Here is a 23414-nt window from a genome sequence, read left to right on the forward strand (position 1 = left end):
TCAAGGCCAATGTGGGCAAATAGTTTGTGAGAACCCCATTTCAAGAATAACTAGACCAAAATGGACTTGAAGGTGTGGCTTAAGAAGTAAAGCACCTGCTTTGCAAGTGTGAAGCCTTGAGTTCAAACCCCAGTCCCACCAAAAACAAACAAACAAAAAAAAGAAAAATAAGCTCATGAAAACAGGTTTTTTTTTTTTTTCTGTTGTCTCCAAAAGCTAAAATACCTAGCACACTCAAGGCCCTGAGTTTAATTTCCAGCAACACAAAATAACAACAGCAAAAAAGAAAAACCCCCACACTTACCTAGTACATATAAGGACTTGTTTTGATGTCATAACCAAGAATTGTATATTTGAAATACTCAATCTACTATAGCCAATTTATTCAATTTTAGAAGTTGCCTTCAATAAACAGCAGTCCTGTAGGGTCTGGGTATTTGTTTTTAATGAAGTCTGTTTCAGGAACCTTGAAAAAGTATCTCCATATATTTCATCATGGAAATAAAACATGTATCAAATTTATATAATCATCATCTATCTGTAAGCACCCTATCTAAAAAAGCACTGCCTTTTAGAGCTATATCAAAAAGTAAAGAGCAAATATTAAGAAAGAAGTGGCTCCAATCCCAATTCTAAATTGCTTGAGCTCCACCTGCTCACAAGGCAGCTCTGTGGCGAAGGTCCCTGACTCTGGAGGCATCGATGGGTTTTAGACCTTGTCTCTTCCATCTACCAGCTTATGTCCTTGAGAAAGCCATTCCTCATCTTTTTTGGCCTCAGTCTCCTCTTCTATAAAATGGAAAACATACAATAACTGGCCCAAAGGCTACTGTGAGAACTAAATGAATTAATACGTCTAAGTCTCTTAGGGGGGTTCGTTAATGACTGGCTGATTTGTCTCTACCCTTCCCCTAGATAAACGACAGAAACGCATCTGTGTCATCCGCATGTTTCCACATTTATAGATAAAATAGAGACAAAGGGAGCTACCTAACAAAACGTGGGAATAAGCAGAAATAAAACTTCCCACTTATTAAAAGAATTCAAAAACAGAATTTTATACTTACATCTATTTCTTCTGATTAGAAGCAAAAGGAAATTCTACATAATCCCTACCTCCCACTCTGCTGCCGTTCTAATCCATTTCCTTTGTCCTTCTTCTATGCATATATGGGATTTTATACAACTGAGGAACTCTGCTTGATGCACATAACATCTGCTCAATTCATTTTTCTGTGCTATTTTTTAAATATCATTTAAAAATGACTGCACAAATGTAACTATTGTAACATAAATGAGAAATGATAATTAATACATCTTTTCTTGAACCTACAGTCTTGACAACAAAAATATCCAGTCAGAAAGGGTTTTTGCTTATTTATTTGCTCAACATATTTTCTTTTCAATAAAATTCTCTAGTCAAAAATTACATTTTAAAATTATTTTGAAACTTACAGAAAGCAGAGGAGAGCTAAATGTCTGCTTACAAATTAAGTCAGAGATCCACAGTGAGGCCGCACTTTGCCATCACAACCACTCCACTCCCAGAGTCCAGTATCCACATTGGCAAGTACAAACAGGTACTTATTCAGTGGGCTAGAGAGCTCTCTGGATGGTGTGGAGGGCTTCATGGCTATTGTCAAAAGCTTTATGGAACAAAACTAAAAGGATGAAAGGAAAGAATAAAGGGAATGGTGAGGTTAAGATGAGGAGGGGGGCTGGCAGAGTGGCTCAACTGGTAGAGCAGCTGCCTAGCAAGTATGAGGCACCGAGTTCAGGTCCCAGTGCCACAAAACACAACACAAAATAACAAGATGGGGGGTGGGGGGGGACTCTGATGCTCCTAAGGGCAATAGCCAGGAAAGAACCCCTCTTCCAAAAGACTCCAAGATGCAGAGACCCAGCTCACTAGTGTAAGATGTGCTCACAGTTCATCACATGTTAGTCTGCCTGTTCTGGGAATCACAAAGATCCTGTCAGCTTTCAACTTTCTGTGTAATCAACAGCAGGCGTGATGAAGCCTGTATCATGCATCCTTGAGAAACACAGAGTTACTGATACATGTGCTGGAAAATGGACAGTGTGGGTCAGCGAGAAACACAGTTCCCATGATTTATGACAGTATCTTATACTCTAGCCTCTGAGTCCCAATATCTGGTCTTCAAATAAATATTACTGTTAACATGGGGGAGGGGGAATCCCTGAACTCTGTCTTTGTAGGATTTCTATCTACCTTAGAAGCTAATATTCTTTCCAAATAAAATATTCAGCTCACCTGGAGGGAATACCCTCTCAGAAAAAGAAATGACAATCTCACGCTCACAAGAGCATGGGTGCACTCCTTTGTCATCAGGACCTGAGCACCCTTCCAAAACAATGATGGTGCTCATGCCTTTTCTCTCTTAGAAGCAATCTGAAATACTTTTCCAATTCAGTTACTGACAATCTTTTCTGATTACGCCAAAATGAAAAACCATGTTTCAAGAGCCTCCATTTTTAAGATAGGCTCAAGCAAGCTGTTTTCCTTGCATTTAATTCTGCCTAACTTTTCCAGCACAGAAAGAAGGACTCAGAAACAATGCAGCTTCTGTGCTACCAGTGGGTTTGCTAGAGGGTCCCCAAATGACTCCCCCGACTTGGGGGAATTACATAAACACTGAACAAACAACAAATCCAAAACAAACAAAAGAGAAAACTACACATGGAAAACCTCATGCCTGAGTCATCAAAAAGTCATCTTTAATTCTACCTCCCTTCTGTGTTTCTCTGCTGTTTGTGCAGCTCATGAACAACCTGTCTTATCAAGCATGCCATTTGATCTATGATAAACATGCAGCCAACCGTATACTTGTAATCATTGGAATGACAAGAAAGGTCTAATACATTTATTCTAAAATAAACAATCCTAAGTTTTTCCATTTACTCAAAACACAGATCGGCAGCCTCAAACAAAATAAACTCTTTTTCTTCCATGAGATTACAGCACAAGCCCTAGTGATAAAACCTTCGCTTATCTAAAACATAAAGTATATCTGCAATCTAGAGCACCTTCAGTATGTTGGTTCAATCTACAAAAAGTGTAATATGTAGTATTTTTTAACCTTAGTTTTCAAAAATTTTGAGGAAGCAAATAATAGCATTCGACTTGGGCGCTGTTTAATCCTCCACTGTGGATGATATTTCTTGCTAGAATATCTCACCTCAGTGAGTAGAACTCTCGGTCCACATCACTGAAAGAACAGTGTGGCTGCCTAGTGCAAATTTCCTGAGAGCCCCTTTCCTCCACATGTGCCAAGAATCAAATCTTGGCCACTTAGTGCTCTGTGTTCCACATGTGAGCTCACGAGGCGTTGAGCAGCCATGCTAACTGAGATGGATAGCCCTGTCAAACAGGAAGCTGGCACACCAGGATGCAAGCAGTGGGATACAATGACCTTTACATTCAGAGAAAAACATCCCTAAAATGGCATGAAAAGTTTATAGGGGGAAGGGAGAGGATCTCCTTTTATTTCACTTAGGCATATAGCATGAAATAAAAACAATGATGCCCAGTAGGCAATTTGCTCAGGATCAAATCCCAAATCCCTCACAAGAGAAGGAGAGTTGCTAGGGAAAGGAAATGAATCATCCTTTATCACACTGCTTTGAAAGCACTGGACTCTATGGTTCAGTTGTACTACTTTACCCAGACTGGCTGAGTGCTTAGATTCAGACTGTACTTGGACTCACGGTGACATGTAGGGTACGACCTGACCTGGGAAGATATTCTTGACCCTTGCTTTCAAATGGGTTGCTTACTTCTTGGTAGAACTAAGGTATAACTTAAATGAATTATTTATTTTAAAAAGTGATGATCTACTTATACAATCAGAGTCAAGAGCTCGGAAACTTAAGTCCTACGTCCTTGGTCACCATATTTGTAACTCTGTATAAATGTCTAATCTCTCATAGCTTCCTTCCTTACCAGAATAAATGAGGCTCTGACTGATAGTTCTTAGGAATGATATGAAGAACTCAAAACATAGCAAACATTCTTGGCACTCACACAAATGTTAAGTAAAGATAGTCATATAGGAAATTAATATATAAAATCAGACCTGCAAGTTACATATTTCTCTCCTTTAGTTATAATTATAATCATAAACTACACATTCAATCATTTTAGCTGGAAAACAAGGATAATAATTCTACTAGGTCAAAACAAATTACCATTATTCAAGGTTCGGGGGGGGGGGGGTGCATTTTTGTTATTTGTTTTGCCATTTCTTTGGCGTAAAAGAACAATGGGCTGTGCTTCAGAGTGAAACAAGAAAAACTCACAATGAGCTCCCCAGTACTATACAATACACACTGAAATAATGATGCAATTTTTGTAGTTAATTAAATAGGTAAAAGGAAGTGATTACAAACACACTGTGAGTTTTTTTTTTTAATGAATGGATGACATCAAAACAAAAGAACAGTTTTCAAAGATACAAAAGGGTAAGATGCACCCATTTCTTTCTATGTAATTAAAAACTGGTCATAAACTGCAGAAGCCACAGGACAAAGCAGTAAACAAATTTACAAACTGAATGCTTATAAGTCATGCATTAATTTGGATAAGCCAGGAGTCAAATATCTCAGCACTAACCCTGAGACTATCAACTTGCTAATTTAGAGAAAATACCAGACTTACGAATGCAAAAAAAAAAACCCAGGAACAAACCTATGACGATTACTTTAAAATGCAAGTCGGTTTTGATGACTCTAGAGGTACTAGTCAAATACTTCCCAAAACAACCAAACAAGACTCTACAAGACACATCCTGCTGCTTACTGTTTGAGAATGATGCTAAATCTGACAATTCTCTTGCAACCTTATTTGGAGAATTTTTTCAGGGAACCTGTTCTTCCTTAGACCTTGACACACAGGAGGCTGGGGAAGGAGAGGGAGAGGGCTGAATACCTTGGGCCTGGGCCGCAGAGCTGTGGGAATACCCCAGGGCCAGGAGCGCAGTCTCCACCAGCTGGCTAAAAAGCACATCTTTTCGAACCAAGACGAACTCAGCGTGTTCTTCTCTGTTGTCATATTCAAGAGAGCCATCCAACTGCTCCACCACACAAAAGACAGGAATCATCAAACCTGGAGGGGCACATTCAAGAGCAAAACACAAGCATTACAAAGCAAATCCAAGCCACCATAATGAGAAGGGAAGAGACAGTTATAAAAGTCACTCATCTGTGATCAACAGTGGTTTAGAATAAACATGCCTCTCAGTCCTATCGGCCTAATGGAAAGCTGTGAGTTTCCCTCTCTGTTATCACTGGCTGGGGGCAGTGGCAGAAGTCCTCAAATTCCAGTCATTAAAAAATGGAGCACCAACCACAGGTATCCTAGCATGAAGGTGAGGGGGAGGTGACCCTACACACCTCGAATCTTTAATGTCTATCCTTTTATCATTAACTACTAATCAGCCCTAGCATTTTCAGATCTGAACTGCTAGTATTTCAAAGCTTATACTTTTAAGATACCTGGTAGAGGGGCATGTTTGATTTCAAGGCCTAAGTTGTTATATGGACATGTACAAGAAAGTCAATAGGAAAGATCCTCTTAGTGACTTTTTGCTTTTTTTTTTTTTTTCAATTCTATTAAACAAGCCATCAATTACTCTGAAAATATTTTGAGCATGAAAATCTTGCACAACATTTAACTTATGAAAAATACACAACCAAATACAAAATTTCCTTTCTTTAAAATTATGGGCTAGAGACATGGCTCAAGCAATAGCCTAGCAAGCATAAAGCCCTGAGTTCAAACCCCAGTATTGCTACATATATATAAAATATATATGTATATATAAAATATATATGAATATATATGTATACATTTTTATATATTAACATCAGTTCCCAATGGAAAAAGAGTATCTTTTCTTGTGTTTGCAGAGAAAAGAAGTAAACTACCCTAAAGAATAAAGCAAATTAGTTGAAAATCTGTTGAAATCTGTTGTCACTGAAACATTTCTCTGCTTTGTATCAAAGTGTGAGAAGCTTAAAAATGTTTAATTCACCAAACACTTTAAGCTGTTTTTTTTATTTTTTTAAAAGTCATACAGGCACTTAAATCTAAACATAGTCAAAGCAGAAGAAGATCAAAGTTTTACCAATATACAAGTAATAAACATGGACTCTGCCCTATGTAATTCACACAAATTAGTATGTTATGGAATAAGGATCTGCACTGGGCCTTTTCTTTGTGCAAGAAAAAACAAAAGTTATGAAGGACAAGTGGGCAGGCAGAGACGGGGGTGGAAGAAGGTGTACTGATGGTCATGGGGAAGGCACTTCACAATGGAAAACAAACCCTCTGTAAAATGACTACATGGGAGTAGGGCCCTGACACACAGAATGCATGAGTTTTTCAGAAGTCCCTCCCTGTTTCCTGACCCCAGACACCTCCTGACTCACCCAATCTGAAAAGCAGAGGGTGGAAGCAGATACCGATTCAGGTTTTTGTTCTAAAGATAATACAATGGTGCAACTGGTTCCCATGTACTAATTATTATTATTAAAGATAATGAGTATTGAGTGTAATTATTAAATATAATTATTAACAATAATAATACTCATTAAGAATTGTTATCATTAAAGATCATGGTAATTATTATTAAGACTGCACAACAGTCTAACAAGTCTCACCACAACTATTGACTCAATGTCCACTCTTGGGTACAACAAGCCAGCATTACTGTCCACAGAAAATACACTATCCTTGGTGTAGATTTAGAGAAAAATATGAGGTAAGAGTAGAGCAGACACATTTTTAGGCAAAGAAGAGGATTTAGTCTGGCCACACAATGCTTTACCAAATGTGATCTTTCATTGTGACCATCACTGGTGTGTGAAATATTTATTTACACTGAGTTTATGCCAAAACATACTTAAGACATTTGCTAAATAATAGAAATTAGATTTTCTCCAGATTATCTTTGCAATCATTCATCTAGCATTTATTTGTTTATTAAATACCTACTATGTGCCAGGTATCACCTATGGTTCCAGGGATACAAGTGAGAACAAGTCTGTTTTGACTCCTGCCCTGCATGTAGCTGAGAGCATTGTAAAATCTTCCTGAGCAAGCATAATGGTATTTTATAGGACCCACTCAGGAGAGCCCTTACCAGCAGGGGAATAGCCCCCATTTAGGCCTTTAAACTCTTACATACTGGTATATGATCTTTGTCCAAGGAAGCAGAGTGATTTCTACTTTTAGTGATTTAAGCATATGCACACATAAGGCCCATGTAGCCAAGTGGTAGCATAAGCTACTTCACCACTAATACCTGTGTGTACATAAGTTTCAAGGCTGAAAATCCATGTGTAGCTCCTAATGTCAACACCTGAGTGTCACACATCTGGGAATCATAGATAAGACCTTTAAATAAATCCAGTTGCTCCATAAGTTATCATGTGCCCATTACTTAAGCATCATCAATCTTTCTCAAGTCTATGAGCTACTGAAAAAACTTAAGGCCTTATTAATTTTTAAAGATAATATTAACCATTCAAATAGCTAGATAGGAGATGTAACCTAAAAGCTCAGGGGTCTATAGCTTGTGTTTTACAGTTGTTAATACGTGAAATATTTCCCGAGCATTTTAGTTCAATGACTGAAGGAAGCAACTATTAGCTACACAACAGCAGTAATTCCTGACAGTTCAAAAGCAGGTACCAACCACCCACAGACATCACCCATTAAAAAAAAAAAGAAAAAGACCTTGAGGTCATTCATAAAATAAAACAATACTAACCAGGAATGTATGAAAATAGGACTCATTCTGAAGCATAAATGTATGAGACATAAAGAATATCAGAATAGAGCCAAGCATGGTGGTGCAAAATTGTGATACCAGCCCTTGGGAGGCTGAGACTGGAGGATCCTGAGTTCCAGGTCAGCCCAGGCTACAGAGTGAAGCTTTGTTTCAAAAAGAAAAAAAAATCCTAACAGTTTTAGAAAAACTCACCTTCCTAAACTCACCTTCTTACTAGAATTTGATCTAAGTAAACAATTATGGCTTTTATAATAAAGTTCAGTTTTTACAAAAGAAGAGGAAATCATGAAAATGGATGCAATTACTAGTAACAATGACAAGAGAAATGAACACAGCAAAACAATATAGTTCAAATGTGGGAAAAAGAGAATTAAAGTTTAAAAGACTTTAAAAACAGGACACCCCTACCAGAAGCAAACCACAAAAGGAAGAACAGAAATGTGTACCCTGGAGGAGGATGGGTGAGTGAGAAAGTAATACAGATGGGGTGAATGTAATCAAAGCACTCATGCTGTAAATACCACAATGAAACCCCTTTGTACAATTAATGCTAATAAAAAATTAAAAAATAAATATAACAAGTAAATTCTTAAAAAGAAATACATAACCCCCGCAAAAAAGAGATATTTATCAATTTGGTGCCACCACTCTCCCTAGGCAAAAGAAAAAAAAAATTGACAATAGAAAGATAGGGAGGATGTTTAGAAAGCACTTCAAAAAATAAATTAAAACTGAAAATAATTTTTAAAGTTCCAATGAGAGAATAGCAATATAAAACTAAATGTATTTACAATAAATCTAGAGATAGTCAAGAACAAAAAGAAAAACTCCTGCTCTAGGCCTGAATTTTGAGCTCACGCATCATTTTTCTTTTATTATAGCACAGACCCATTTCCAGACGATCAAGTAGAGAACTTTGGACCTTTTGATCATAAGCCTTGTTAAGCCTTTTACAATTGTAGGAGGTAGGCAATGGTTTAATCTAGAGGACAGGCACTTACTCGGGCTTCAGCCATTTGCTACAAATCAAGACTTGTTCTGGCAATTGGGATATATGGTGTATTTAACCTCAGAGAGGCAAAATAATCTTGGAACTCTCTCTGCATTAGAAAAATGCATTTTCCTCACTATCATTAGTTATGCTGAGGTTGCCATTTTCATTTTGATACTATTTCTGAAGCAGTGTCCAAAGTTACAAAGAGCCGTTGTTACTGCATCTGTACTGCAAAGAAACAACCCTGTGAACCGAGATGAGGAAAGGTGGCGAGGTGTGATGAAAAGCATTGGGTAAGGAGGCAGGTGGCCCTCGGGTGAAATCTGGCACTGTCCCTACTTACCTGTGCGAAGGCTCAAATTCCTCCTAGCTAAAATGCAAATAATACATCTACATCACAGAGTTGCCATGAGGACTAAACTATGTACATATTTAAGTTGTCTGAAGCATAGCTTTTAAATAATGGGACACATTTTTCTTTTTTCAGTATCAGTATTAATACCATTTTACAGATGCAAAAAAAAAGAAACCAATATTTTTGCAATATTCTCCAATAAGCAATGCCCATGATACTTGCTAAAAAAAGTATTTCTTCAGAATAAAGATGATACTGACCATCATCAAATGGCCCATTATGCAACTAATAATGGCTTAAAGTGTTCAACATGCTCCACAGCAAAAAAGGTGAGGTGTTTTAAAAAAGCACCATACTTCATATTCTCAAATTGCCTGTCCAAAACCAGTGCTCACTAACTACTTGTGGCAACTGAGCTCTTAAAATGTGGCCGGTCTTGAATTGAGATGTGCTGCAAGTGTAAAGTATACACTTGATTTTAATAACTAATACCAAAAAGCAACAAAAAGAAAAATATCATGAATAATTTTTAAAAATTAATTGCAATGTGGAAATATGTTTGATGCATTAGGTTAAATATATTATAAAAAAATACTGTCACCTGTTTAACTTTAAATGGAGCTACCAGGAAATTTTCAATTACACGTGTGGCTTGTATTATATTTCTACCAGACAGTGCTGCTCTAAGCTATCTGCCAAATCCCAACACATACAATGGTTTTTCTACTGCAGGATGAATTCATCACAAACTGATACTAGGACAATTCTGACTGTAAAGAGCATTTCTTGGAATGTCCCTTACTTATCTTTCCTCTGTATTCCAGATCTCAGGAGACTTGAGATCCTAAACACTCCCAGGTAAACTCCAAAATCCAATGTGATTTGCTCTCTGCATCACCAAGCAAACTGTAGGCAGCAATTTCCCCCCTAACAATATTAACCCAACTTCTTTAATAAGGAAAATACTTTTTTCCCCTCTCTTCATTTTAGAGAACACTTACAGTCTTCAGGAGATGCTACTCTGCTGGCTATGAAAGTGACTGAAGGAACAAGTACTCACTAATGCCTTAGTGTTCAACCTTAACAATGAGCAGCCTGAGGCCTCCACAGAACTCAGCCACCTTCCACCAAAGCTAGGAACATGATAAACTTCTTCACATAGCGCTATCTAGCTCATTGTGTGGTCTACCATAGGTTCCTTTTCTTCTCCTCATATTAACTGAGTAAAGGGGTCATGATTATTCTCATTTAATAAATTAAAAAACTGAAACCAGGAGTGAATCAATAACACGTCCCCGAGAAACAGCGTAGGAAGAGCAGAGCTACAGTTCAGCCTAAATCGTCTAAATCCCGTACTCTGGTTTGAAAATAATACTCCAAAATCCTCACCCACAGAAGTCTCAGGACTTGGTCATTTAGTAAAAGACCCTTTACCACCTGCTCTGTCCAAAGAGTGGCCTGTGTTGCTTGTTAAGTAAGTTTAGCTTCCAGCTTCGGAGCACCTACCAGGTATCAGGCTTTGTGCTAGGTATGGAGGAGAGCCAAACTTGTTTCCTGCTCTTCAGTCACTCACAAAGAAAAGAAAGGATCACACTGGGTCATACTCAAGATGAAAAAGCCTCATCTCCAGCCTCTTCCCTAGCCCCTTTGTCTTCTGGATCCACCTGCATTCTGTGTCCTGCCCCCTGAATGAGAGGAGCTAGTCTATCAAGATAGCAGACCAACCTTTCTCCTCCCCTCTTTCAAAGGGCTCTTGAAACCCACCCATTTCTGGAAGGAAGGCAGTCACAGAACCTACTCCTTGCCCTTGGGCCTGCACTTTATCTGGTTCTATCACCTGAGAAGGTCGTAGGGCTAATTGACGATTACAAAGGTTGTGATGGAGCCTCTCATATCTTTTCTTTATATAAACTAAACCTGAAGGAAAGTACCAGACTCTACAACCCCAGTTAATCAATACTAGACCAAGCAACTTTGAGAGACTGAAAACGAATTCTACAGCGTCTTTAAGAATCCTGGGAGAAAAAGGAGTGGGGGGACCATCATTTCCTATTGCAAATTCAGTAGAAAAACAAAATGAATTACTTCCTCTGTAATTTCATACATTCTCTCTTTTCCTCCTTCCCTCTCTCTCCCTCCCCACCCACTCTGTCTCTCCAGCTTGCTCTCTCTTACATATATACTTATCCTGAATCAGGGACAAGAACAGAAGTAACTTGCCAATATTAACCTCTGGCCTTTTCTTCCCACTCTAAAATAATAAAAGAAAGTGTGTGCCATGAATTGCAACCAGAAACAAAAAGGAAGAATAAGGTATCTCTCAACAAGAATAGGGTACTTGTTGAGCTCCCAGGTAAAATTTCAAAATGGATCCAGTGTGTCTTTCCTACCATCCCCTGTCCCATCTCTCTAAGACACCCAACCTTCTGAGCTAAGGCAGCCACAGGCTCCACATTCCGCTCCAGCCTCCTAACTCACTCCAGAGGCTGACCAAAAAAAAAATTTCAAAGAGATTAACAGATAAAAAGATACTACAACACTTTGCTGTTAAATGGCTGTGTGGTCTCTTTATCTCCTCAAGATACAGTCATGCTTCACTTAACAACATGGGTATGTTCTGAGAAATGCATCATTAGGCCTCTCTGTACAAACATCACAGCATGTACTCACACAAACAGAGTTAGGAAAGCACTTGGTGACATAACCTTACAGAACCACCGTCCTCTGTATTCTTTTGTTGACCAAGACACATCACTATGCTGCACATGAACATATGTTCATCACACACACACAAACCCACATTTTTATCCCAAATAAAAGTCAAATGGAATAAAGTAGAGCTTTTTTTTTTTCCCACCAATTCTGGGGGGAGAAGGAAGTGTATCAATTGGGTGAAAAGGAGCCACCCAAGAGCCCACAGGTCAACCAGGGACTCTGAAGGTTCCCCTGTGCTGCTTCAGGTTCCTCTCTCTTGTTTTTGTTGTTGTTTTTGTCCCTAACTCTCACTGTAGAGGAAGCAGGGGCCAAGACAGAGATGGGACAGCAGCAAGTTCTGGGTGGTTCACCGGGTTAGTTCTACAATTATGACGAAGGGTAAAGCAAGCCATACATGTGGAAATTCAATTTCATGTTTATCCACGACCTAGTTGTTTGTAACTCAGGATCAGAATTCCCCCACCACCACCTCCCCTCCCCCCCCACTTCCCCCCCACCCCGCCAACTAAAGTTTCAACAATAAAACTTCTTGGCGCCTCTCCCTCAAGAGAACCAGGAATGATTATTAGGAAATATTTTATTCTCTGAACTGTCTCTGGTAAAACTAGATACTACCATGGAGCTCCTGAGGCTGAATTTCGCTTTCAGAGAAGGTAACTTGGTGCCATTGGCCCAGGCCTGTCCCCTAGCTGAGCGATCACATTCGAATGCTGAAGGATAAACTCGGGGTCTCTAGAGATGCCTCCTGGGTCACAGAAATTCAGTGGCAAAATCAAACTGGCCTGGCAGTTTGCAAACCAGGTTTTCATGGGCACACAGGAGACATGTTGTGGTGACTTATCTAAACAAAAGTGACTGACCTATTTCTGGGAAATCTGACCAACAGCACTAAGTTACCTGGTGTCAAGGACACTAGGCCTCTTGCTGGCACAAAGGAGAGGCCCATCTTTAGATAAGTCTTCATTCCTCCACATCCCCTGCCCAAATGTGATCTACAGCAGACCCAAAAAAAATATTGGTACAGTTGAACAAGATGTTAATTCCAGTTAGATATCAGTCACCACCATTAATGGGTAGTGTCCATTCTGGATTTTTCCCTGAAACTCCCCAACTGTCAAATTTGTCAGAAGCACTGTGGACCTCCTGCACTTCATCCAGCATCAGGGGACAAGGACAGCTTTCTAGGAAAGATATGCAAAAGTGGATTCAGGAGCTCATTCCCCTTTGTCCAGGGGAAGCTTGCCAGATCACAGGGCCATCCATGTTCAGTGTTGACAGTGGCATATCAACATAAAGGATCAAAGGATCTCAGTGGATTGGTGTGTGACTCAAAGCAGCTTGCTGCATTGTGGGTCTTCAGAAAACACACCCCTTGGCCAGGGATGGGAGGGTCCTGTCAGTCCGTCCTTTGTCCTACACTGAGGGACTGCAGCATCTTTTTTAAATTTAGTAACTGCAGAAAGACAAAATGTTTCCTGATCCTAGAATTTTTAAAAAATAATTTTAAGGTGAAAAGTAGAAGGTACAACTTTGGATATCACAGAAAATTTCAACCACATAGCATGTGGCGAAATGTGCCTTAGTTTGAAATTAAATTAAGGTTCTTTGTACAGTTGTTACAAATGTGCATATCAGTAAGTCTAGACATGCAATGGTATGTTAAAAGTGACTATAGGATAATGCACCACCAATATCCTGTTAAATAACATTTTCTTCTGGAGGTTTCTGAGAGGACAGTTTTTAAAATAGTATTTATGTGGACATGTATTTGCCTCTTGCTTGATTCTCATTATCCTCTCAGGAAAAGCTATTTGTAAGTTAGAATCCCATGTATCAAAAAAGGAGTCCATAAAAACGGTCTTTATTCTAACATTTGCTTCATCACTTCAGGTTTTGAGCTCTGCCTATATGTTATTTTAACTAATGCAAACAGTTTTTTTAAATCCTTGACTAATTTCTTCAGTGTAGTGTTAAGTAAAGGTTAACTGTACTAAGATTCTCCAGTAAGGAATTAATAAAGGAATCAAGAGCTCAGCTCTCAATAAGACAAGACTACCCACCCTTCTACTGGGAATATTTCATAGCACAAGCATGTTTTCTTTGGGGAGTTTAACTCACAAAAATTATTAAAAATTGAGATCAAACACTGGTGCAAAACCTCAAAGGAAATCATATGAGAGTGGAAAGATTTTTATCAAATAAAAAAAACTGAAAAGTAAAGTTTATATAACGAAAAATAAAAGGTTTTCTCCCTCCCATAAAGAAAATCCTACTGTCTACTGTTTAGGGTTCAAACAGTAAAGCATTTCTGTATAGTTAATAGAAGTGTAGAAAGTATCACCGTGAAATAAATGAATGCAGATTTCTTCAACAGACAGGCAACCACAACACCCTTTCCCAGTGGCTGAAAACCCCTCTCACTCTTGTATCCAACAAATCCCTGTGGAGGAGCAAGAGACGCCAAGCCTTTGAAAGGACTCATGTTGGGAAGAGGCAGAGAAAAGAACAGGAGGAGAGAGAGGAAAGCCAGAAAGTCAAAAATCATAGTGTATATTCTCCAGTTCCCTTAGGGGATACTGAGATCTCTGGCTTGCAATACACAGGATATTATTATTGTGACTCAGATCAAGTCAATAAAATCCAGGCTACAGACCCGGGGAAACTGGGGTCTGATGGAACACTTCCCAGACGAAATATTTTAAGTATACATCTACCTGTGTAATTTGCAGCAATTACTTAAATCAGAAATACAGAGCAGAGAAGACTGGTATATTATTAATATTTTTACTTTATGGTTCTAAGACATTCTCTTCATAATATATAATTCCCAAAATAAAATATTAAATCTAATATAAAAAAGTAAAGAGTTCATGTTAAGTCGTTGCATAGAAATACACTGAAAATCTTATTTTCGTCTTTACTATGGTTAACCAAAGGCTAATACCCAGCCAAAAGAAGAATTTTATTCCACTTTTTTACTGAAGTGCTACTAAAGCTTAAAGTGATTTATTCCCTGAACAAAAAAGTGACAAATCTTTTACATGAATAAAATGGAAAATTCTACCTTCCTCAGAGCAAAACACCCTGGAACACACTGCAGTATTTAAAACTAGGGATAATTCCAGGTACACACATCTCAACCTCAAAAAGATTTCACTTCCTCTGGACTCCCTGAATTCATAATCCTTTAAGTCGAAAATAATTTCTGAGTCCCAAACTGAAACATCTCAGTGTTGCCCCCACCTGAAAGCCTACTGTTTCCAAACAGTTTTAATCTTGCAAGCTGAACGCAAAATAGCAAAAAGACAAGTCCAGCACCCCTATTCAAACTCCACATTAAGGAGAGAAGGGTTTTGGGTTGGGGTTAACTTAAAGACATAGGTACAGGTTTGGGGGTACACAGCAGCGTGGCCCATGAAGTAAAGAGCAGCTATTTAATCTTAGCACCATGGCTGCCAAATGTGGATGAAGATGATTCGAGAAACTACACATAACAGCTCCCAAGGATGTAAGTTCATCTCTGTATTTTTGTTAACAGAAGTAGGAGAGACAAGCAGATCTGTGTTTATCAGACATAGAAGGCTGGTTGTGAGGAAGAGGGCTTCACTGAGTCATTATATCAAAGAAGCAGAGAGCGGCATCTCAGAAGCCTTTCGTAAAGAAACTGTCTCCTCAACCTCACTTTCAAGCTATACATCAATCTTCAATATAATTATGTTTGACAGAATATAAGCTCTCGGCAGTTAACTTGTTTACAATAAATGCTTAGTTTGGGTACATGGACTGTATTTCAGTCTTACAAATATCAAACACAAACCTACAACAGTCCCATTATGGGACTGAGAATTATTTTGCTGTAAATCTTTTTATTGAGGGGCCAAGGGAATTACTTTGCAGCTTGTTTTCCACTAACCACTTGGAACAGTGTGAAAAGGGGTACATTTATACCCTGACCCTGTGCTAATTGGAATTCTATACATTTCTACAACAGTGTTCAGTGTCGATCCTGAACAAGTAGGTTGGTCCCCAGTTTTCCTCCGGTGGCAAAAAAATATACATGAAACAAAATGGTTGTTACTAAAGTCGCGGCATTTCCTGCAGTTCTTTTTCTCCTCAAAGTCTCTTGGGAACTAATGATCTTTTGTGACAGCACTGGCAGACTTTCAGTGGTAAGCCTCAGTTTTGGGGGGTTTATAAGTTAGCCATAAAAATGTGCTTAAGGCGCAAACTTGCTACATGAATGAGACCATAAATGAGTTACTTTTACTGAATACTACCTAGAGATTCATTTGAGAAGGAAAAAAAGTTAGGACCACCTTATTTACCCTGTAAAGTGATTTTACCTGGGTCTTAAATGTGTAACAACTTCCCATTCAGAGAACAATTTGCCCTTCTTTACTCTCTCAAGAATAAAGGATTTTTGGTCTTCTGATAATACCCCATTTTCCAAACTTAAAAAACAAAATCTTATCTGAAGACACCTGGAAAGCTAAAAGCTAGGCAATGCATCAGGAGAACCTGGCATAGCCCCACTCTGCCCTACGAGTGCCTTTTCTCAGAGGACACCTTCACTGACATCCTGAACACCTTCTGGTTTTCAGATAACAACAATTCATCTTTACAGGGTTCTCTTGCTTGTTTTTTAATTTCCCACTTACTATGTAATCATATTTCTATAATAATTCAACTTTAACATAATATGAGTATATAGAAAAGATCACCTTAAGAATTTAATAAAAGTATATTTCCCAAAATAACTAATAGTGGAAAATTTAGTCACTTCATGGTGAGATTCCAATTTCCTTTCTTGTAGTCAGTGTTATAATTATAGGTGACATAAAATAAAAAAGTTTTTAATGTCTCTCAGCTTCTAATAAAGATCTATAAGTTTTAAGGGTCATCAAAAATGATTTCATAAAAAGCAACAGAAGAAAACTATTTCTTCTTTTTTATTAGCCTCACAGATCTTTCTTCTTAATATCAAAAGCACTAGTTTGCAATATGAACTAATGGAAAATTGTTAAATTAACCTAAAATAATCACCCCTTTTTTAAGATTAAAGATGCCCTTTTAAAAACCTTGACTATTTAATTGCTATTTGCTCAGGGGAGGGGGGGACCTGGAGCAAGTGACTGACTGTATGAAAAAAAAAGTTTTCTTTTATTGTACAACAAAAATTCCCTCCAAGGCAAAAGACATTATGCCAAGTTCCACCCAGAATTAATGTTCAGGTTTAAGTTGTAAAGTCCAAAAAACGGACCACTAATAGAGACCCTGAAAGCTTGCGGCATTCGTCAACACTGTTAGGTTATGTAGATGTTAAAAGTGAAAAACCTTTGCTGACAAAAGCATTTTAATGAAGGCACTATTAACTAGACTCTCTGGACCAAATAAAAAATTTTAAAAAGCTTTTTTGGACTGTTTGATATAAATTTCCCTCTGAAGGGGATGATTTTATGCTGGAGACAGATCTAGACTTATGAGACCTCCACCAAGAGGATACACTGCCTTTCTTATCCTTTCATTTTGCCAGCCATAGAAAGGTTTTTAAGTATTATACCCAAGAAAACTCTTAGCAAATCAAGTCAAATTGTCCCCTTAATTTGTCAACAGAGTCCAAATCTTGGGCTCCAATCACACTGATGGCCATTGCATTTGCAGTTTTAGTAACCCACAATGAGCTAGGTGACTGGTCTAATTTCACTATCATTACCAGGTTATCAGGAGCTCACAGTTTCTCAGTAACAAACACAGCCCAGGGTGAAGAAAACTAGCCACTGGTCTTGGCTGCTGCCTGCCAGTTCCCTCAGAGTTGCTGGAGGTGCAGCTCTGGGGAATGAGAGCCACAGGCCCAGCAAAGTTAAGGATTATCCCTGCAATGGTTCAAAAGACTGCAGATGGAATCCAGAGCCTCTTGTTCTCAAAGGACAGTCCATGTCACCTGAGTACTTACCTGGTGATATGCATTCGTAAAAACTCAGGTTCCCCCACCAGCCAGTGTGTGCTAAGTCAAAATAGTGTGCTGGTCATTCAGCTTCAACTTTCTCTTCCCTTCAGCCTGGTTAGGATTTGGGGAAGAAGAACAGCAGACTAGGGCTCACACCTAACCCTTACTTGGCAAGGCTTTATAATAAAAGAAACAGTCATTACTTTAGATTTCCATTTCCACAGGGGGTGGGGGGGGTGTAAGGGTTAATTATACCCCAGCTAGAATTTAAGAAAATGTGGTGTCACTGGTCAGACTATGTATGAAGACTGTTGAAATCAACGAGCAGTTGTAATGCCCACACAATCACTTCCCATGGGCTTCTCTCTGAACTTCCCAGGGAAGGATGAGAGGCAAATGGTATCTCCCCAAAACAGATTTTAGCTAATAAACACTATAAAATAAGAGAAAGGCACTCTGGTTATTCTGCATGTTCTCCAAGACTAAAAATTTGTACTTTGTGTGACAGGTCCACCTCATTTTTCTTAATGATGTTTTTATTATTCTTTCACTCAATTAAAGCAGAAATGGATATTGCATCTTCTGACTGTATAATTGTTATTGTAATCTGTTTTCGATCACTGCTTGGGAAATGGGTCCAAAACAACATAAACTCTCCACTGCCTCCGAAGACAAGTCATTTTCTTTTACTACGACACTTAAAGAGACATTTATCATGCTGCTCTGTTACCATTTTGGATTATGACAAAAGAAAGTTCTTGTTCTGTTAACCAAATAATAATAATCATAATAATATTCTAATGCAGCCATTTGAAGAGTTTAGTATGCATTTTTCTAATAACCTTCTAAATGTATTGATTTTGCCTTTCCTTCTATGCATAAATACTTGAAACAAATACAATTGAAATGTGCAGTTTTAATATAGGCATAACCAGGGAATCTACTGTATGTATTTGCTCTCTTCTTGGGAGTCTTGGGCATGATATTTAACCAAATTTGCTTTCTTTGCAAAGAAAATATTTTCTTGTGTAAAAAAAAAAAATCACAATTACTAATGAAAGAACTGATATACTTGTTTTCTAACCATTTTTTTAAAAAAGGCGAACAATATATTTTAAAGAACGAAAAAGGTAACTGTGATAAATGTGATGAAATTCAAGTTGTTTTGATGAAATAGGGCCTGTAAATCACCTGTCAGACCTCAGTGTTTTAGGAAACATTTGCTGTAGCTGGAGTCTATTTTTTCTATCTGTGCAAGACTTCAAGGAAACAAAGAAAGACGCTGAGCTCTGTGCACATTTAAATAACTGCAACCATCAGTGGGCACCAAACCGTTACTCTGGTGTGAAATACATCCATTTTTATAAATAGTAGCTTGCAGTGCTTCCCTTCAATTTTTTGAACTTTGTTATGTCACACTACAGATTAGTAACCAACTGTGCTAGGACAGAACTCCATTCTAATAATACAGTAACTAATCAAAGATAGAACTAAATTTGCCTTATACACTAGGAGACAGTCATTGTATCAAGAACTACTAAAATTGAAATAAACTCCTCCACAGGTTTTTACCATCCTAATCTATCACAACCACAGTTAATGAATATACCTGCTAAAGTCTAATATGGCTGCTGAGAACTTTCTTCCAAGATTTAAATTCTTGAAATTTCTATTAATGCTTTTCACTAATGTTTTGTTTTTACATTTCAGGCATTTTTCCAACTAGTAACTATAACATCTACTAGGTTTTTGTTGTTGCTGCTGTTGCTCAGTTTGGGTTTTGCTTTAGGAGTTAAAGGTATAGGCATCAATTAAAAAGAGAAAAAATACATGCCATAAACCCACTCACCATAATTATACAGCTAAGGCACATTTATACAAATTATGTCTTCCTACAAATTTTTTTTACATCTAGAGTTATGTAAAACTTTGCAAATATAAGAAAGAAGCACAAGCTGTAGAAGGTAATTTCTAGTGCCTTTCACTGCCACCTACTTATACTGATTGCACCACGATTTTTAAATTACTTATTATTAAGTAGCAAAATGGTTCTGTTGAAAAAAAATGATATAGCTAGTGTTTCATGATTTTGAAAACTCTAGCTTGGGACATTTTCATAAAAACACTGTGGCATGCCATGCTTACCAGGGCTCATTTCTATGTGAAAGAAAATAAATGTTTGGTTGCTCAGTAATAGTAAAAGAAGCAATGTGACTTTCAAAAGTGGAAAGTAGCATACATTATAGAGGCTATATCAATGCTTTTTAAAGAAAAAAATCGGCAAGACTTAGACTGGCTTTTGTTTTAACTCATATCTCAATTCCACTCAGGGCTACTTTGACTTTGAAATATCTATCACATTATCCTTAAGTAGTAGGATGATGAATCCTTTGTATATGAAGATCTATTTTTAACACAGAGACATTTTCAAAACCTCTACTGCACTTTAAAATAAAAGAAATTCACAGCTCGCCTTATGGGTACCCTAAGTTAATGCTGGAGAGCAGGCGTGATTGGAAGAGAGAAAAGATCTATACAATCAAAGTCACCAGAGGGGAATCACTCATTTTCAAATTGCCATAAAGGAAAGAAGGAAACTAAAAGGCAAACTCTCTCCATTTTTTGAGCTAAGCATAAAGGTCTCCTGCTTGAAACCATTTTCGGTTATTTGCTTTTTTTTTTTTTTCCAAAAAATAATGAGTTAAAATGTATGGGTTAGATCCAACACTTCACTGCTGTTCTTACTCTTGGGGGGTAGGGGAAAGGGGCACGTGCTGCCTGCCAAAGCTTCTGAAAAGAGAGTTTGAACTGCTAATTTTCTGTTCACAAAATCTAAATTCTCCTTATGCATCTCACACAACTCATGAGATAATATGAAACAGTATTATATCACTGCAAATTGAGACATTTTTATCAAAATAAAGAGTGATGATGCCAACATTTCATTTGTCATTTCCCACTTGTCACTTTTCACTGACAAACTGTTACACATACAATTTTTGTCAAATGCTCCATCTTTAAATATGCTCCAAAATACCATTGTATCTCAGCATTCATGTAAGGAAAATAGTAAAAATTACTATGTTACTACACATTAGTCACATTGGGTTTTTTAAAGGCTACTTATTAAATTAAAAATATATAAATGATTTACATGCTATGTAGGACAAAGTTTGACTTCCTGAAAACAAAACCAACTACATACACAGTTTATGCACTAATGTAGGATTACTAGTTTTAAGAAACTTTTTTTTTACTGTGAGAACTTGTGTTGATTTTATCTCAGTAGAACCAAAAAACTCTAAAAAGATAAATGTAGTCAAAGAAAATAATAAAATTGAAATTCATCTAGCCCTGTTAATGTAACATGTCTTAAAATGTTCATATAACTATTTCTATACTGAACGCTTTAAAAAAAAGATTTTTTTAAAAATTATCACGTGCAATCATCAAGCCTCAGTGCTTACTATCCTGCCAGCTGCATCAAATAATTGCCATAGTCTTACCTAGAATAAATCTGATTTCTTCACTCTTAAAATGATTCAAATTAATATTCTTAGATATATAATAAATAATGATTAGTCTGTTTTCCCTCCCTATAGATAGATGGAACAAAAAAATTTAAGGAAGAAAGAATCAACATAGGATAGATGTACAGACTAATTCTGCTGGTTACAACACCCAGAAAAAATGATACTGTTTATTTTCTTCAGGGGTAAAAAGACAGATGCCTTGAGGGACATCCCTGTAGTTCCAACACCACACACACACTTCTCTGAGGATGACCTTGAATACATAATGGCCAGTGGGTTTCAGCTGATGGAACATAAGACTTCCAAAACTACTTGAAACACCAATTATGCTCAGGACTTCGAGGGGCGGATACCCTATGTTCTGTTTAATGTGTATGTTCCATTGCATATATTTTTTTAACCAAGTATATCTTTATTTTAATAACAGGCCTAAAGGACTAAAAACACTTTAGAGAAGGGTTATTTTTCTACCTCAGCAAAACTACAGAGGACATGCTTGCTGAATGACCCCAAAGCCTAAGTTCACTCCTATTTAAAAGATCTTAGACCTTCAAATTAAAAAAAAGTGGACAGGAGAGGGAACACTTTTCTCTTTTGAGGCACTACTATCAGTCCTTCCTACAAACATTAATGGTGTTCATCCTTAGAAATGGACTTTTCTCCATTTTCCTTTGTTGACAGTCACAATTCTAAATTTCGAAGTGTTTCTACATTTCAATATATAAATATCTATACTGTTTCATATCTGTACTCCTGTCAAATGTGAACTGTCTCTTCACTACTGCTACTGTGGTGTCTACACCTGACCCAGCCACATTTCTTTTACTCATAATCTAAAAGGAACGTTCCACATGTAGACAATTAAAGTAACTGTTGTTGAAGACAATGTTCAGCTCTAAACGAAGCCCTGCCTAACAATCTTGATCACATTTGCTTCCCTATCTGAATACATCAGTGTATACTGCCTAATGATCTTTTTCCCCTTCCAACAAGACAGTTATGGTCTTGAAAGGGCTTCCTGGTAGCAAGAAGAACAGGTCTGCTTTGGGAGAAACTACCTATTAGATAACCTCAATGTGCAGTTTTTCAATAAAATTGAATTGCTGTTTTTAAAACAAATTATTTTTTAAAAATAAGCACGTATTTCCCAGAAAAAGCAGGTATCTCTCTTTAAGATGGACCCAATATTTAAATATTTTTTCCTAAGAGCTAGAACATCTAACACCCCCCCACACACACAAAATCATAAAAATTCATAGGAAAATGAAAAATATCAAAAAGATTTCTGATGTTTAATGCCTCCTATCAGCAAATACGCCATCTGGCATATTTGAGCGCTGTTCATTCAGTTTAAATAAAGCTGTCTGAAAGTTTTTCTTCAAGCCAAACATTAAAAAGCGAAAATGCGTGTGTTAACAATGAATGAAACCCAATAATTTATTGCTGTGAAAGCACAACTGGCGGGGACCTTCCAGCAGTCCAGGAGGAAGGCAGAGCCCTCACTTTCCCCTGGAAACTTGATTGGCAGCACTTTCATTTTAGGCTGTAGGTTGCAGGGCTGAAGCACTACATATAGCAGAATGTTTTTAGGTACTTATGCTAATGGTGGGATACGATCATTTTACTCTTATTTTCATCAACCTTAATAATCTCTTCTTTTTCCACAACTTCAAATAGATCTATAAGTTTTAATCAACAATTTCACAAATATAGATTTCCCCACCATTAATCATCCTTTTTCAAAATCCTTATGGAGTGAATTACTAGCTGAGAGGGGACGCCAATTCTAGTAAGTGAATGTTACCCAGCAGGGACATAAAACTGTCAACACTATGGTGCTCTTGCTTGCTCTAAACTCTCTCCCAGCCTTCATATGTGTTTTAAAGAGATATTAGCCTTTTTTTTCTTCCTGAGGACCTTCCATAAAACCGGACTGTCATACAAATCTGAGCACTTGTATTTTACTACTTGCATGCTTTAAAACACATTATTTAAAAAGGAGCAAAAATGTCCTAGAAAGTGTGGGATAGCAAAAGCAAAACTGATGTAGTTTCTA

The 23414-nt window shown here is 37.5% G+C and overlaps 1 protein-coding gene across 4 annotated transcripts in view; it reads right to left on the minus strand.

Annotated features, from left to right (window-relative positions):
- Positions 1–23414, minus strand: part of Satb2 (SATB homeobox 2) — a 179035-nt gene that overhangs the window by 143632 nt on the left and 11989 nt on the right. For all 4 annotated transcript variants that reach the window (XM_074071340.1, XM_074071342.1, XM_074071341.1 and 1 more), the window contains one exon: positions 4949–5125. In XM_074071340.1, the coding sequence (XP_073927441.1) occupies positions 4949–5125 (177 nt within the window). The remainder of the gene's footprint in view (positions 1–4948; positions 5126–23414) is intronic.

Source organism: Castor canadensis, chromosome 4, assembly GCF_047511655.1.
Source record: "Castor canadensis chromosome 4, mCasCan1.hap1v2, whole genome shotgun sequence".
NCBI classification, from domain to species: Eukaryota; Metazoa; Chordata; class Mammalia; order Rodentia; family Castoridae; genus Castor; species Castor canadensis.